This window comes from Oncorhynchus keta, chromosome 7 (assembly GCF_023373465.1).
Source record: "Oncorhynchus keta strain PuntledgeMale-10-30-2019 chromosome 7, Oket_V2, whole genome shotgun sequence".
NCBI lineage: Eukaryota > Metazoa > Chordata > Actinopteri > Salmoniformes > Salmonidae > Oncorhynchus > Oncorhynchus keta.
In genome coordinates this window covers 26,719,896-26,737,845 of record NC_068427.1, presented here as the reverse complement: position 1 = coordinate 26,737,845, position 17,950 = coordinate 26,719,896, and the positions used below count along the sequence as shown (strand labels likewise).

The window sequence follows — 17,950 nt, the reverse complement described above, 5'->3', positions numbered from 1 at the left end:
GCTGCCTTGTCCATCTCGTTAGTCAGAAGGTGTTTCAACTGTGCTGGCCGAGGTGATATTTAAGAGTGACTGGCCTAGTGCTCCAGTTATCTTGAGAGATGTGGAGATGTTGAGTCTCCCTATTTGATTTCTAGAAAATCTGGAAAATTCCTTAGTCTGATTTTCCCTGTTTTTGTTTCGATAAAATGTTTGGTTTTCTTCCATTAAGTTTGGTGTGGGTTTTAATTTTGTTAACTTCTTCTTGGGCAAATTGTGGTTGCTCATGGTGGGTGTCTTTTAGCTAATCAACTTTCAGTGGAGACCCCCACGAGTGTCTTTCAGAACCCCTCCTAAAACCACACCTGTTTAGTTTTGGTTGTTGTCAGTGACTCTTTGTTAGTTCCCCTTTCTGTTTGAGTGACAATTTTGGTTTTCTTGCTGAGAAACATAACAGATACCTACTGCAACCCTCATCCTTCACGTACAACACCCGTTCTTCCAGTCACATTCTGTTAAAGGTTTTCAAAGCACACAGATCTCTGGGTTGCTCCTCTTTTCAGTTCCCTGCAGGTAGCTACTGCAGCGAGCTGCAAAAAACACTCAAACTGGACAGTTGTATCTCCATCTTTACATTCATAGACTCAACCATGGACACTCTTACTGACATGTGGCTGCTTCACGTGGTGTATTGTTGTCTCTACCTTTTTGCCCTTCGTGCTGCTGTATGTGCTTAATACTATGTTTACGCTGCTACCATTCTGTGCTGCTACTGTGTTGTTGTCATGTGTTGCTACCATGTTGTGTTGTCATGTGTTGCTGCCATGTGTTGTTGTCTTAGGTCTCTCTTTATGTAGTGTTGTAATGTCTCTTGTCGTGATGTGTGTTTTGTCCAACATTTGTATTTTTAATCACAGCCATCATCCCCGCAGGAGGCCTTCTGCTTCTTGGTAGACCATCACTGTAAATAAGAATTTGTTCTTAAATGGACTTGCCTGGTCAAATAAAGGTTAAATAAATAAATACAGAAAGAAAGAATGTAATGGTTTTGTTACATCGGCTTTAGGCTTTCATTAGGTAAGAAGACTAATAAGGCGGCCCTTTTTTTAAAAGCGATTTGAGTTGTCAATGTGCTCTCACTGTAAAAAGTTTTTAAAATACCATTCTTAATTCATGGCATGGATTCCTTTCATACAAAAGTTGAATAGGGAAGTAATAACCTACTACTCTGAAGTCATAAAAACAATTAAATATATTGATGTTATTTGGCGGGCCACGGTTCGGCTCTCAAAACAATTCAATGTGGGTTGTGGAGAAAAATCTGTCCCGATGTCATATCGGGTGGGGCTCGGAATTATCTTGAGAAGCGATCGGAACTACTGCAGTGCTCTGGAGTTTTGGGGAGCTGTGTCTGGAGTTATGAATGTGCTGCCCTGGGTAACCTCTGGAGTCAGCCTGATTGATTTAAAATCTCCCTCCAGCCTTCCCCCACCAGCGGATCCTATCTGCTCTAACGGACGGCCCTTCAGAAGATGCATGAGGGCAGTGAAAATGTGACTGCTGTAAATACATTCATGGCACCCAGGCAGGGTGATAAATTCCCTTTAAAAGAAGACAGTAAAGTAGCTCAGATGGCCCCTTTAACAGCTCTTAGCATCGGGTCCTAACAGATAACAGAGGATGATACGGCTGCTGTTCCATTGTAACATATGGTCCTCTCACACTGATCTCACCACTGAGAACGCTCATCATGGTTTCAGACCCAGTCACAATGTGTGAACATGGAAGCACAACTAGTGGTCGGTTCAGGAACTACACCCTACATCATACAAATCACAGCCAGTAAACAGGGCAGTCAGGTGAACAAGTTTGGGTAGTAGTAAAATATTAAAGTAGATAATGTTTAAAAAGTCACCTTTTTTGGTTGAGAAGCTTTTGCCTTCAAATGAATGACCATGCTCTAAACCTCCCTGGGCCCATTCCCTCTGGCACTTTCTCTCTACACTGCTGTGACTTTTCTTTGGGATAAATTAACTGATATTCTACCTCCCTCTCCCTGTCTCTCCGACCTTGGGTACTGTCTGCACCACTATGCCCCTTCCCTCGCCCCCTCGTTCTCTCTCACATGCTGGGTATATGGTCAGCCATGAACCTGGCACTGAAGTGGTGGTCCCTGTGCTCCCCAGTCCTCTCCCCCCAGGGCTCCTTGTATCGCAGGCCAACACACCACACCCCTCTTCTGACCTCTATAGGTCCCAGAGAGCCTGGCAAACACGCTAAACAAAGAAACACTCTTTTCCTCTCACTCTCCCTGCCAAGACTGAACGGTCCCTAACGAGTGGTGAGAGGACCATGGATCAAAGGCTGTCCATTTGCAGATGCTCCCTAAGAGAATATAGTTTATAAATTAGAGCCAGAGAGTTCACCTGTCATTGAGTGTTTCAAAAGGCAGCCACATACAGAGAAGGCATGGACACCACAATCCCGTTCCCATTTCCCAGTACTACGTATTGTTCGAGCTGAAAGGATACTAAATGGATTATTGCATTGTCATGACGAGATTGTCTGGGTCAGGCAAGTAGAAATACTATACAATAGGGAGAACATTACGTTTTATGGGGCAACAGAAATGTAACGACTAAAAATAAACCATAAAAATTGTGAAACAAAGAAGTTATCTTGCGTGCAGTCTCCTACCTCTTCTCAAACACACACCACTCAGCGTCACACAGAGTCGGCCTCATAAAAACAATTGTGAAGCCGTCAAACCCCTAGACACATGAAGGCAGGTACGCAACCCAGTAAGATGACAACACGGAACAAAAAAACTTCTCCGTTTCTAGGCGTCAACACTGTTAAACAGTTGAATATTTTTAGGTACTTTTTAAGTAAATACCTGCAGTCAACTCATACAATACGTTATGAGATAAAGAAGATTGCATTCTTCATTTAACCTGTCACATCATTTTTCATTATGAAGGTTACCGGTAGTCCCCAGTCACGTGATGTTGGTTTACAAGCACACAATGATGAGAGACCGAGACTCACTGTTGTGCAGTATACGTCATGTGATCTAGTTACAGTACGGAATTTAAGACTAAATACTTGCCTTCTAGATATCTTAAAACTATTAAGTTAACAGTAAAAAAAAAAAAAATGCTTAATGCTCTGCAGTTGTGCATTTGGTTTGCTAATTTAGTTGCTAGTTGGTCGCTAGTTAGTCGCTTGGTAACAGCAGAAAATCTCCTCCCTGATTGTTTTGTGTGTGCAGCAGAGTAGCATTTTTTGGTTACTAGTATACTTGTAAAGTTTAGGTCAGACTGTATAAAAATGTTTGCAATGTGCTTGTTAGCATTTAGTTTGCATTCTCTATGAGATTTTACATATACTTGTTAGCATTGGTAAACTTTGGATTAGTGGGGTTTGAAAACAGATCCCCTTGTGTTCAGTGCCAGTATTACTGGATATCCCGGTATGGCACACGGTCGGTATGAATGTATGACAATTTCGATAGTGCCCAAGTCTATCCATTTCTACCTCTCTCATCTCTCACGCTAATCCAGGCAGGATAAAGTATTTTCCCTGCTTCCGTTTAATCTGTTCAAACACCACATACTGAGATAACAACACTGAGGTGCGCTACCGTGGCAACAGTCCCGAGGTGAGCAGAATTGGGGGTTGTTTTGTCCTGTGCCAATTCCTGTCACATTCTCTCCATCAGCCCAGCACTAATCAAACGTAGCACCACCCTGCTTCTTAGGCTTATACTTAGCATTTAGCTGCTATGGTTGGCCTGGAATACAAACGGGTCTTTTCCACCCATCTCCCTTTCTTTTCACCACCTCCATTTCAGAGATGTGCTAAATGACACCAAAATGGTAATGAAATAGCGGGGCCAAACAAGTCCACACTTACCGAGGTGGGTTCCAGCAGAGAGGACAGTGTTGAAATATAGATCCATGACATCCATACATAATGTATAGAGGCATACATTCTCATGAATTATGGATGCTGGTCACCAGATAGTGCTTCTCTTCTGGGGATATAGGGCGGTATCAGATGGGCATAGCGTACTACAGTGTGTATCACACAGAGCAGAAACCTAGATTGGCTCTCTTGAGATTAATCTGTTGCAGAGTGAAGAGTCGTGTTAGATGGGGAATTAGGCTGTGATGTGGGGAATGGATCTTGTTTTCTCATATTTACTTATTCTATAGATGCATTGGCGGTGATTACTTTTCTGTTTCACAAATAACACAGAATGGTGCTTCAGAGTGAGAAGTAATTCATCCTAAAAAACATCCTGACTGGTTGGCATTGTTACCTGGTATGGCATATGCACGTCATCCTACCGCAAAGGGTAGTGCGTACGGCCCAGTACATTACTGGGGCCAAGCTTCCTGCAATCTGGTACCTCTATACCAGGCAGTGTAATAGGATCACTGGGGCCAAGCTTCCTGCCATCCAGGACCTCTATACCAGGCAGTGTCAGGGGAAGGCCCTAAAAATTGTCAATGACTCCAGCCACCCTAGTCAGACTGTTCTCTCTGCTACCACACGGCAAGTGGTACCGGAGCGCTAAGTCTAGGTCCAAAAAGACTCCTTAACAGCTTCTACCCCCAAGCCATAAGACTGTTGAACAGTTAATCAAATGGCTACTCTGACTATTTGCATTGATCCCCCTTTTTTTACACTGCTGCTACTCGCTGTTTATTATCTATGCATAGTCACTTTACCCCTACCTACATATACAGATTATCTCAATTACGCCGACTAACCTGTACCCCCACACATTGACTCGGTACCGGTAACCCCTGTATATAGCCTCGTCATTGTGTAACTTTTTTACTTTAGTTAATTTAGTAAATATTTTCTTAACTGCATTGTTGGTTAATAAGGGCTTGTAAGTAACCATTTTATTTGTACATCGACTCGGTACCCCTTGTATATGGCCAAGTTATCATTACGAATTGTGTATTTGTTATTAGATTTATTTATGCATTTTACTTTTCTATGATCTTTCTCTCTACATTGTTGGGAAGGCCTGTAAGTTAGCATTATGTCTCTCTTTCCTTTACGAAGCATGTGACGAATACAATTTTATTACATTTATGAGAAATCAGTGTCATTACACTGTGGTTGGGTATGACAGATGGCCATGCCGGGAGCGTGAAAGCACACGCGGCTCTTAACCTGTTGAGTGTAGGGGGCAGTATTTTGATGTTTGGATGAAAAACCTACCCAAAAGAAACTGCCTATTTCTCAGGCCCAGAATCTAGAATATGCATATAATTGTCAGATTAGGATAGAAAACACTCTAAAAGTTTCCAAAACTGTCAAAATATTGTCTGTGAGTATAACAGAACTGATATTGCAGGCGAAAACCTGAGAAATCCAACCCTGACGTGCTGTTTTTCCTGAAAGCTCTCTGTTCCATTGCCTGCCGTTGCTCCATTTAAAGGGATATCAACCAGATTCCTTTTCCTATGGCTTCCCCATGGTGTGAACAGTCTTTAGACATAGTTTCAGGCTTTTATTTTTAAGAATAAGCGAGAAAGATTACATCGCGTCATTGGATGGCTGGGTGCCAGCAGTGTTTTGAATGCGCAACAGCTTGGAGCAGACATTTTCTCTCTCTGTCCTATTGAAGAAGCTACAGTCCCCGTTTAAATATTATTGATTATATATTGTAAAAACAAACGGAGGATTGATTATAAAAAAATGTTTGACATGTTTCTACGAACTTTACGGATACTATTTGGAATTTGTCTGCCCCGTCGTGACCGCTCGAGCCTGTGGATTTCTGAACATAACGCACCAACCAAATGGAGGTATTTTGGATCAAAATAATCTTTATGGAACAAAAGGAACATTTGTGTAACTGGGAGTCTCGTGAGTGCAATCATCCGAAGATCATCAAAGGTAAGTGATTCATTTTATTGCTTTTCTGACTTTCGTGACCAATCTACTTGGCTGCTAGCTGTTTAATGTTTTGTCTGCTGAAAGAGATGTCCTTACATAAACATTTGGTATGCTTTCGCCAAAAAGCTTTTTTGAAATCTGACACGCCATGTGGATTAACAACAAGCTAAGCTGTGTTTTGCTACATTGCACTATTTTTAGTAATTCAGCGGATGTTGACGAAAATGTTCCCGGTAACGGGATGGGTGCATCTAGAAATTAAGAGAAGACAAGCTATGTGCACAGTGCACACAAAATGAGGTGGAAACTGAGCTGCAAAAAGTATGACCACAGAGACAAATATTTCCCTTAGATTACACAGACCCACAAAGAATTCGAAAACAAAAACAAATATTGATAAACTCTCATATCTATTGGGTGAAATACCATTGTGCCATCACAGTAGCAAGATTTGTGACCTGTTTTCAGAAGAAAACGGCAACAAGTGAAGAACAAACACCATTGTAAGTACAACCCATAATTATATTTATTTTCCATTTTGTACTTGAACTATTTGCACATTGTTATAACACTGTACATAGCCATAATATGACATCTGAAATGTCTCTATTCCTTTGACTGTTGTGAGTGTAATGTTCACTGATAATTTTTTATTTGTTTATTTCACTTTTGTTTATTATCCATTTCACTTTCTTTGGCAATGTAAACATATGTTTCCCATGCCAATAAAGCCCTTTGAATTGAATTGGGGAGAGCGCTTTATCATACCCTAAAGGAGACGTGTGATATTTAAACACACCATCTTGGATAGAGTGGTGTCATATGGATCATATTAAGGATCACACAGGGCCATTTGCTATGTACTGTGGGGATTGCTCATGGAGAGAGAGATGGGGGCAGGGAGAGAGGAGGAGGGTGGCCTCATCCTCTTCTCTACGGTCTTTATGGGCCACCTAATTACGCTATCGATTTATCAGGGCTTTACAGTTACAGTACCCAGCTCCATGGGGAATACCACACATACACATATCTCTTTATAAATGCAGTACAACACAGGCCTTTCTGTTATTGTAGAGGACCCCTATCTTGGCGGTGAAGAGAAATGTTATATTTAAGCAAATTTACTGCAATTCATCACATTTCTCCAATGTGTGAACTCATTCAAGACTGTTGGAAAAGTATTCCAGGTGAAGCTGGTTGAGAGAATGCCAAGAGTGTGCAAAGCTGTCACCAAGGCAAAGGGTGGCTACTTTGAAGAATCTCAAATATAAAATATATTTTGATTTGTTCATCACTTTTTTGGTTACTACATTATTCCATGTGTTATTTCATAGTTTTGATATCTTCATTATTATTCTACAATGTAGAAAATAGTAAAAATAAAGAAAAACCCTGGAATGAGTAGGTGTCCAAAATGTTGACTGGTACTGTACTTTAAATCTGGTTTTAATCATTCAAGTTTACACTGAAAGCATTTTTTTTTTTTTACATATATATGGAACGATTTCAATGGCATAAAAATCCCTGCAAGCATTTCTGCTCTGGTCCCAATAGGAAAAATGAATATGGTGGAGGAGATATGGTACACTACATATACAACAGTATGTGGACACCCCTTCAAATTAGTGGATTCGGCTATTCTAGCCACAACCGTTGCTGACAGGTGTATAAAATCGAGCACACAGCCAGGCAATCTCCATAGACCAACTACCATGGGGCGGCAGGGTAGCCTAGTGGTTGGAGACTTGGACTAGTAACAGAAAGGTTGCAAGATCGAATCCCTGAGCTGACAAGGTAAAAATCTGTCATTCTGCCCCTGAACAAGGCAGATAACCCACTGTTCGTAGGTCATCATTGAAAATAAGAATTTGTTCTTAATTAATTGACTTGCCTAGTCAAATAAAAAAATGTAAATAAAAAAAACATTGGCAATAGAATGGCCTCAGTGAATTTCAACGTGGCACCGTCATAGGATGCCACCTTTCCAACTACTCAGTTTGTCAAATGTCTGTCCTGCTAGAGCTGCCCCAGTCAACTGTAATATCTAGGAGCTACAACAGCTCAGCCATGAAGTCATAGGCCACACAAGCTCACAGAACAGGACCGCCAAGCGCTGAAGTGGCTAGCTTGTAAAAATAGTCTGTCCTCGGTTGCTACACTCACTATCGGGTTCCAAACTGCCTCTGGAAGCAACGTCAGCACAAGAACTGTTCGTCGGGAGCTTAATGAAATGGGTTTCCATGGCTGAGCAGCCACACACAAGCCTAAGATAACAGTGCGCCATGCCAAGTGTCGGCTGGAGTGGTTTAAAGCTTGCCGCCATTGGACTCTGGAGCAGTGGAAACGCATTCTTGGGAGTGATGAATCGTGCTTCACCATCTGGCAGTCCGACGGACAAATCTGGGTTTGGCAGATACCAGGAGAACGCTACCTGCCAGAATGCATAGTGCAAACTGTAAAGGAGGAGAAATGGTCTGGGGCTGTTTTTCATGGTTTGTGCTAGGCTCATTGAAGGGAAATCTTAGTGCTACAGCATACAATTACATTTTAAACAATTCTATGCTACCAACTTTGTGGCAACAGTTTGGGGAAGGCCCTTTCCTGTTTTACTATGACAATGCACCCGTGCACAAAGCGAGGTCTATACAGAAATGGTTTGTCGAGATTGTGTGGAAGAACTTGACTGGCCTGCACAGAGCTCTGACCTCAACCCCATCGAACACCTTTGGAATGAATTGGAACGCCAATTGCGAGCCAGGCCTAATCGCACAACATCACTGCCCGACCACACTAATGCTCATGGCTGAATGGAAGCAAGTGCCCGCAGCAATGTGCCAACATCTAGTGGAAAGCCTTCCCAGAAGAGTGGAGGCTGTTAAAGCAGCAAAGGGGGGGACCAACTCCAGCAAAGGGGGGACCAACTCCTATTAATGGCCATGATTTTGGAATGAGATGTTCAACAAGTGTCCACATACTTTTGGTCATGTAGTGTATATGGTGGGAATCTGAACATTGAAGATGGTTCTATTTCTAGGGACAACGGCTGAGTGGCATGACAATTACACACAATATCCCCTCTGCATTTAGTTTGTGTTCACATTTAAGTCAGATATTTTTCAAGACCCAGTGACATGATTGGCAGTTAGCCTAGCGGTTAGTGTTGGGCCATCACCGGAGCCGACAAGGTGAAAAATCTGTCGACGTGCCCTTGAGCAAGGCTACATGTCCAAGTAGAAACATTATAAGGCAGAGATGATTCCAGGGACGATATTGGTTGGACAGATGGTGTGTCACATTCCCATTCCATGACAAGATTGGTTAGACAATTTGTGACAGACAAGGAGTAACTAAAAGTGGTTCATGAAGAGTCTCGCAAGATTTTACAACATTTTGCAATAGCACGACACATAGCCATCCTCCCTCCTTGAAAAAATTGCTGTTGATGACAGTTGGCCTTTGTTCTGTAGAGATATGATTGGTGCTCACAATCACAAAGTAATCAGGCAGCCGCCGTATAGCTATGAGTGTAAGGCAGGCAGCATACTCTCTGAATGATAATTATGAGGGAACAAAAGGCTCATTGGGAGACAAAAGCAAGGTTTAGAGCAAATGGGCTTGCCTCGTGCCGCAGTAAGTGTTCTGACTAAGCATTCAGAAAGGCATGATAGAGGTAATTATCTGGATGAATGGACGGATGGGGGAAAACGGTCTCAGGTTGGCTGTTTGTGTGTCGGTCCCTACTCAGCATCGCAGAAAGAGCATCTGAACTATCAGACACATCTCTGTCTCCTAGATCTCCCTTTCACACAGAGAAGACCGTGACATAGGGACAGACAAAAGACAAAGATAAGGACATGCACACCGGCACACACACACACTCATCCACACCCCCCAACCCCACCCCTTCTCCCTCCTTCTGCCTCACCTCTCTGATCTTGTCTCGTTTTTCCTTGACGTCAGGCTCCACGGGGTCTCCATCGTTGACCCCCACCACCTTGGGCATGGGGACAGGGGGCAGGGGCTTGGGCACCTCCTTCTTCTTCTTTAGGTCCTCCACCACCTTGCTCTTTTCCGTCTGGATCTCAGCCCGCAGCTCGTCCCGGGACTTCCTCAGCTTCTCCTTGGCTTCCTGCAGCGCACGCTCGTGGTCCACACGAATCTTATCGCGCAGGCTCTCCTCCTCCTCCCTAAAGGGGCACAACAGGAAGTCAGCACACAGGTTACAACATAACCAGGAAGTGAATAACCTCAGACAGGAAGTGGGCACCTAAAAGGTACAGCAGGAAGTGGGCACCAAACAGTAAGATTCAAACATTGTCATACAATGGTAAAGTTAACCTTTCTTAGGTAGGGGGCAGTATTTTCACGTCTGGATGAAAGGTGTGCCCAAAGTAAACTGCCTGTTACTAGGATATGCATATAATTGGTAGATTTGGATAGAAAACACCCTAAAGTTTCTGAAATTGTTTAAATAATGTCTGAGTTTAACAGAACTGATATGGCAGCCGAAACCCCGAGGACAAACCTTCCAACAACAACAAATAATTTCAGCCTACCACTGTTTCTAATGGCTTTCATGTTTATTATGAGTACATTAAGTCCTCCCAGATTGCAGTTCCTAGGGCTTCCCACTAGATGTCAACAGTCTTTAGAAAGAGTTTCAGGCTGTTTTTTGGAAAAATGAGCTATAATTTGTAGTTTTTCTAAGTGTCTTCCATTTTGGCTGTAGTGTTTCCATGCTCGTTCTTTGTTATTTATCTCCGGTAATGAACATACTATTCTCCGTCTTAAATTGTATTGTTTATTTACGTATTAGGGTACCGGAGATTTGATTATAAATGTTGTTTGACTTGTTTGGATAAGTGTATTGGTAACGTTCGGGATTCATTTTGTATGCATTTTGAAGGAGGGACACCGGTGGATTATTGAATGAAGCGCGCCAGCTAAACTGATGTTTTTATGGATATAAAGAAGGACTTTATCAAACAAAAGGACCATTTGTGATGTAACTGGGACCTTTTGGAGAGCCAACAGACAAGATCTTCAGAGGTAAGGCATTTATTATATCGCTATTTCTGACTTGTGTCAAACCTGCCTGGTTGAAAAATGTTTTTCATGTTTTTGTATGCGGGGCACTGTCCTCAGATAATCGCATGGTGTGCTTTCGCTGTAAAGCCTTTTTGAAATCAGACACAGCGGCTGGATTAACAAGAAGTTAAGCTTTATTGACGCTACCGTCCCACCTACCTGCCCCATAAGAAGTTAAGTAAAGATTTAGGCTACATGGTCAAGCCTTAGGATATTCCCTGGAGCCATGTACTGTGGAAAAGTAAATACACAAAAGGATCAAAAGGAGACATTTTACCATTAACACTTTGCCTGCAAGGCCTACTTCAGGACAAAGAAGCAGCTGCAACGTCGACAATATATGTTCCTCTTTCAATCCTGTCCTCTTGCTGTTCTATAATATACCATTGTTGGAGACTATAAAACAGGGATGTTCTACAATGCATTTTCTTATGTTACAGCCATTATTCTAAAATGGAATTTAAAAACAAATCCCTAATCAATCCACACACAATACCCCATAATGACATAGCGAATACAGTTTGACATTTTTGCAAACGTATACATTTTTTTTTTTTATACTTAAAAAAAAATGTTTCTTATTTACATAAGTGTTCAGACCCTTTGCTGTGAAACTCAAAATTGAGCTCAGGTGCACCTTGTTTCCATTGATCATCCTTGAGATGTTTCTACAACTTGATTGGACATGATTTGGAAAGCCACACCTGTCTATATAAAGGTCCCACTGTTGACAGTGCATGTCAGAGCAAAAATCAAGCTATGAGGTTGAAGGAATTGTCCGTAGAGTTCCGAGACAGGATTGTGTCGAGGAAGGGTACCAAAAAATGTTTGCAGCAATAAAGGTCCCCAAGAACACAATGGCCTCCATCATTCTTACTTGGAAGAAGTTTGGAACCACCAAGAGTCTTCCTAGAGCTGGCCACCCAGCCAAACTGAGGAATCGGGGGAGAAGGGCCTTTGTCAGGGAGGTGACCAAGAACCCGATGGTCACTGACAGAGCTCCAGAGTTCCTCTGTACAGATGGGAGAAGGACAACCATCTCTGCGGCACTACACCAATCAGGGCTTTATGGTGGAGTTGCCAGACGGAAGCCACTCCTCAGTAAAATACACATGACAGCCCAATTGGAGTTTGCCAAAAGGCACCTAAAGGACTCTCAAACCATGAAAAAACAGATTATCTGGTCTGATGAAACCAAGATTGAACTCTTTGGCTGAATGCCAAGAGTCACGCCTGGAGGAAACCTGGCACCATCCCTACGGTGAAGCATGGTGGTGGCAGCATCATGCTGTGGGGATGTTTTTCAGAGGCAGGGACTGGGAGACTAATCAGGATTGAGGGAGAGATAAACGGAGCAAAGTACAGAGAGATCCTTGATAAAAAACCTGCTCCAGAGCACTCAGGACCTCAGACTGGGGCGTAGGTTCACTTTCCAACAGGGCAACGACCTTAAGCACACAGCCAAGACAGCGTAGGAATGGCTTCGGGACAAGTCTCTGAATCTCCTTAAACGGCCCAGCCAGAGCCCAGACTTGAATCCCATCTAACATCTCTGGAGAGACCTGAAAAAAGTTGTGCAGCGATGCTCCCCATCCAACCTGGCAGAGCTTGAGAGGAACTGCAGAGAAGAATGAGAGAAACTCCCCAAATACAGGTGTGCCTTGTAGCATCATACACAAGAAGACTATAGGCTGTAATCGCTGCGAAAGCACTTCAACAAAGTACTGAGTAAAGGGTCTGAATTCTTATGTAAATGTGATATTTCAGTTTTTTACTTTTAACACATTGGAAAACATTTATAAAAACCTGTTTTTGCTTGGTCATTACCGGGTATTGTGTGTAGATTGACGAGGGGAAAACAACAATTTAATCAATTTTAGAATAAGGCTGTAACGCAACAAAATATGGAAAAAGTCAAGGGGTCTGAAATACTTTCCGAATACACTATTTGAATTCTAAAATCAAAAGTGGTGCAGTCAGAAAGTGATTGAAATCATATAGAATGACCCAACAACAACATTTACATTTTACATTTAAGTCATTTAGCAGACGCTCTTATCCAGAGCGACTTACAAATTGGTGCATACACCTTATGACAACCAGTGGAACAGCCACTTGCATCTAAATCTTGTTGGGGGGGGGAGAAGGATTACCTACCCTTACTTACCCTATCCTAGGTAACAAGAGGCAGGAGACAGCTTTCTAATACAAAAGAGAAAAGAGAAGTGAAATATTGTCATTCCACATGACCTGCGCGAGGGGACAAGATGTCTAATGTGTGTGTGGACTCAGCTGTGGGGCCCTGGAGATGCTGGCTGAGAAACTGAGGGCCGAACCCTGACTGAGAGCAGGGGACGTGTGTGAGAGAAAGGGAGAGAACAGAACACTAAAAGCCATCCATTTTAGCAGCTGCAATACAAAGTACAACCTGACCCCACGCCAGGCAGGCAGGAGGGAGCAAGAGACTCAGGGATACAGTGAAAAAAGTATAAAAATGCAGGGCAAAGAGAAAAGAGGAAAAATAAGAAGGGAGCGACATAGAGATTACAGAGAGCTAAAAAAAAAGGGTCAGGTGGATACTGTGGGAATGGAGACGTGTGTTGATGACATCTGCCATTACAGCTCACTTCACTCAAGATGAGCCCTCAGGCTGGCAGAGGAGAGACAGCTGCACAATGAAGAGCTAGAAGAAAAGATGGGAGAGGAGAATGGAAGAGACCATTGGGGGAAGGGGGGTTAGGGATCACCTACTGTAGCACAGATATGAGCCATTTCACCGCAGCCACTAATTCACCAAGACAGACAGGCATTTTATACTAATTACCCTTCTTTAAGAGTAAACTGGCTGCCAGAATAGACACAGTGAAGGTCTGTTGTGTTTCATTACCATACAGTTCCCTAATGTGTGCCGATCCACTCTTCAGGACCAAAATAACAGCTCCACACTACTTACATAACGCTCAACTCAAAACATGAATACATTTTCATGTCGGTATGTGTGTCTATCTGCAGACTTTAATTGATAGGAAATGTGTTTACACTGTGTGTGGTTAGAACTGACTCAGTCCAGATAAAGACACCGTCCTGGCAGTTCTATCCCACTGGAGGGCTGGAGTCCTATGTATTTATGAGTACGTCCTCACAAACATATACTCCTATATGATATGTATGTGCTATTTAGTGTGATATGTTCACTGACTGACTATTGCGGTCATGAGGGTTTACAGGGTTTTACGTTAGGACAATGTGGCCACTGACAACGTGACCGGGAAGATTTTAATATACCGGCCATTTGAGAAACTTACCAGACCCATATGAATTGGTGTAAACCCATTAGGGCGTTCACCCACAGTGCTCAGAATTGCAGAAATCACTTTTAGATTATGGTAATTCATCTTAACAGAACATGCAACTCCTGTAATGAAGTAGCCAATAAAATGTGATTTCCAAACATTTGCCAAAATGCAATTCGTGGGAAAACACTGTGCTAAACAGCACATCTAATGAGAGCAGTTCCATATGTGACAGAGATCAACATCTCTGTTAGAAACTTAGAGGGGGAATCTAAAGATGCAACAACTAGGATGGGACGCCAATATGACTAGGATTGTGCGTTTGGCTTCTGGACAATGAAATAAAGTTGATAAGAAAACCAATAGAACAAGAGAGCAATGCTGGTATCAGCAGCATATGAGGAAGTCTTTATAAAATAATTGCCACCATGTTTCTATGGTTGGATTTTGCCTAGGCTACTTTGAAGCAAGTTAAGACATGCCTCACAATATGTTAAAATGTTAAGTACGTGTACAATTAAGTATGTTTTCAAAATGCATACTGCCTTCAGGTCACATTGCAAAGTGGTGGGTGATGCACTGATAGCCTGCCTACCGTTGCCTATGCACTTTAATGGCGAATGGGAGGCGGGATTCAATTACCAGAGAAATAAAAACAGTAGCGCTTTTTAAATCGTGGCCATCAAAATTGTTTTTAACACACGATTTGTTAGAATTGTTGCACAATGACTGAGCTTATAAAAGCACGTTTCACTCCAGTAGCAACAAGTTGAGGAGCTGCAGCAGCATCTCTAGCGCGGTCTGACAAGTGATAGTCCGCTCAAAATATGCTGTGCACATGTGATAAATAAGACACATGATGACTAACTAAAAAATACACACGCACCAATTTAATTCCACTAAATTTAGCAAATTAATTTATAGACCGAAAAGCATGACGGTCAAATGTATTTCCATCGAATAAATAAAAAGCATTATTTTGCATTGGGATTGTTTTTTCTCCCGGTCAATTTGGCCGGCAACAATTTTATTAATCAGCTTTTTTTTTTTGTTATTAGCCAAAAGCTGGCAATTACCGGCAAAGGGAAACACTGTGTGTGAGTGTGACATGGCAAGCAGTGTGAAATGAGAGTGTGTTTTCAGCCCCCCACTGTGCTCTAATGGCGCCAGAGGAGGACCTGTGAGAGGGAAAGGCCAGGATGACGACAGGAAACATTACTACACAGCACCGGGCCTAATGGACGCACAAATACTCTTGTGGTAATGGATTCACCCATTAATCTGCCTGAACCTAGCCCTTTCTTGTGCTCACTCCCTCATCCCTCGCTCTCTCCTCCTCGGAGCCATTCTGAGTCACTCTAGCGTCACAGTGATTTCATGCGAGGCTCATAATGTCAAACACTCAATTAAGAGCATGTCAACATCTGCCTGACTCATTTATCTTGACAAAGACGTGAGCCCAGGCCCGAGCAATCAAGCGCCCTGCCTAACCTGCATGTTTCCTTCATCAGACCAGAGCAATCACATCCACCTTACTGATTAGTGCCTCCAGTCATAATCACTTCCTGCTTTCATTAACCTCTTCCAATGGCATTTCATCATCTTTTTTATTTATTAAATGTTTTACAATGACATATAATACAATTGAACAGTAATTCATCCTACAGGATGTATTGTTTTTTTCTTGCCCATCAAGCCACTTTTAACCTCACGCCAATTTCCCCATCTACCCTCTCCCCCTCAACCCCACCCTCCCTCACATCTCTATCCTATGGATGGGAAAGCAGCAGACAAATCATACCAAGCAAGTCATGAACATAAATAACAACACAAGAAACCAAGCAAAAACAAACAAAACAAATAATTATAATAAAATAGAAGTACAATTACTCAAACATTGGTATTTGCTCTAGGTATTTGCACTTATTGGCCTACATTAGGTTGTTGAAGTATACTTATTGGCCTAGATTTAGTGGTACATTTCAATTAATTTATCTATCATGAGCTTTTCCTAAGTAGCTCCATCTGTCTTATTTCCTCACCTGCAGAGTTATTTAATAGTCTGCGACGGTGCCTCTCACACCGGCCCTGGCGCCCCTAGGCCACTCCACATACCGATCCATCCTGACAGCAGCACAACAGACCCCTCAGATCCAAGGTTTACTAGTTAAATGGCTAGTTGGATCTGGTGTGCTAGAGCCGGGAGGGACCAAGCACCCGGGGCCACGAGGGCCAGACCCGGAGGCACCCTTCCACAAAGATTGTTAGTCAGTAAGCATTTAGTTATTTTAGGGACTGTACAAATTCATACATTAAACCCTTTACATTGAACATATTCCAGGTATTCTGCCCACATGCATAAAAATATCCTGGGTTTGCAGATTATATTATAACGCACACTATCTAGCGCAATAATTACACAAACCTATGGGCAACTGTTAGAGAATCGGGTGACTCCCAATGCAGAGCAATACATTTCTTTGCCGATATAAGGGCTAAATTACACAACTTCTGTTGATAGAAGTCAACTAAACTTGTATTGCCCTGGTAAAGTTGATTGATATACACTGAGATCTAAACAATATTATGCGGTCCCAATAATTAGATTACTCTGGACAGGCCCACAACATATGGAAAATAGTCCCCTTTTGTTTCTTACATCTCCAGCATAGGTAGGACATTTCTGTATACATTTTATTGCACGTACAGGGGTATAATATACTCTATGTAGAATCTTAAATTGCAACATGTTTCAGATTGTACGAGCACCAATGACAAGTATCACAGATATTTTCCCCTTCCTCATTTGTAGTACTCCCCCAAGTTTGCTCCATATTTGACAGAGATTATTAGTGTTATCTGGGAAGAAATCAAGGCAGACATAAAATTCATTTCTAAATTGTATCTTCCTATTCATATTCCTCAGAAGGAAATCAATATGAGTCTTTTAGCATATTCAAATCATGTTTTTTGGTAAATACAAGATGTCTTATCTGTAAAAAAAAAATTAAGAAATCCGAGGATGAGATGTACAGTGTCTTCAGAATTTATTCAAATACCTAGAATTTTTTTGTTATGTTACAGCCTTATTATAAAATTGTTTATTGTCCCCCATCAAATCTACACAAAATACCCCATAATGAAAGCAAAAACAGGTTTAGACATTTTTGCAAAATTGTATAAAAATTTAAAATAAAAAAATATCAAATTTACATAGACTACCATTCAAAAGTTTGGGGTCACTTAGAAATGTCCTTGTTTTTGAAAGAAAGGCACATTGTTGGTCCATTAAAATATCAAATTGATCAGAAATACAATGTAGACATTGTTAATGTTGAAATTACTATTGTAGTGCTAAATGGCAGATTTTTTTATGGAATATCTACAGGCCCATTATCAGCAACCATCACTCCTGTGTTCCAATGGCACGTTGTGCTAGCTAATCCACGTTTATCATTTTAAAAAGGCTAATTGATCATTAGAAAACCCTTTTGCAATTATGTTAGCACAGCTGAAAACTGTTGTCCTGATTAAAAAAGCAATACAACTGGTCTTCTTTCGACTAGTTGAGTATCTGGAGCATCAGCATTTGTGGGTTCAATTACAGGCTCAAAATGGCCAGGAAACAATTAACTTTCTTCTGAAACTCGTCAGTCTACTCTTGTTCTGAG

At 41.9% G+C, this 17,950-nt stretch overlaps 1 protein-coding gene across 2 annotated transcripts in view; it reads right to left on the bottom strand.

Annotated features, from left to right (window-relative positions):
- The window catches only part of LOC118386237 (mannosyl-oligosaccharide 1,2-alpha-mannosidase IB), a 136,975-nt gene that overhangs the window by 92,994 nt on the left and 26,031 nt on the right, over positions 1 to 17,950 (bottom strand). For both annotated transcript variants that reach the window (XM_035773797.2, XM_035773799.2), the window contains one exon: positions 9,824 to 10,085. In XM_035773797.2, coding sequence (XP_035629690.1) covers positions 9,824 to 10,085 — 262 coding nt within the window. The remainder of the gene's footprint in view (positions 1 to 9,823; positions 10,086 to 17,950) is intronic.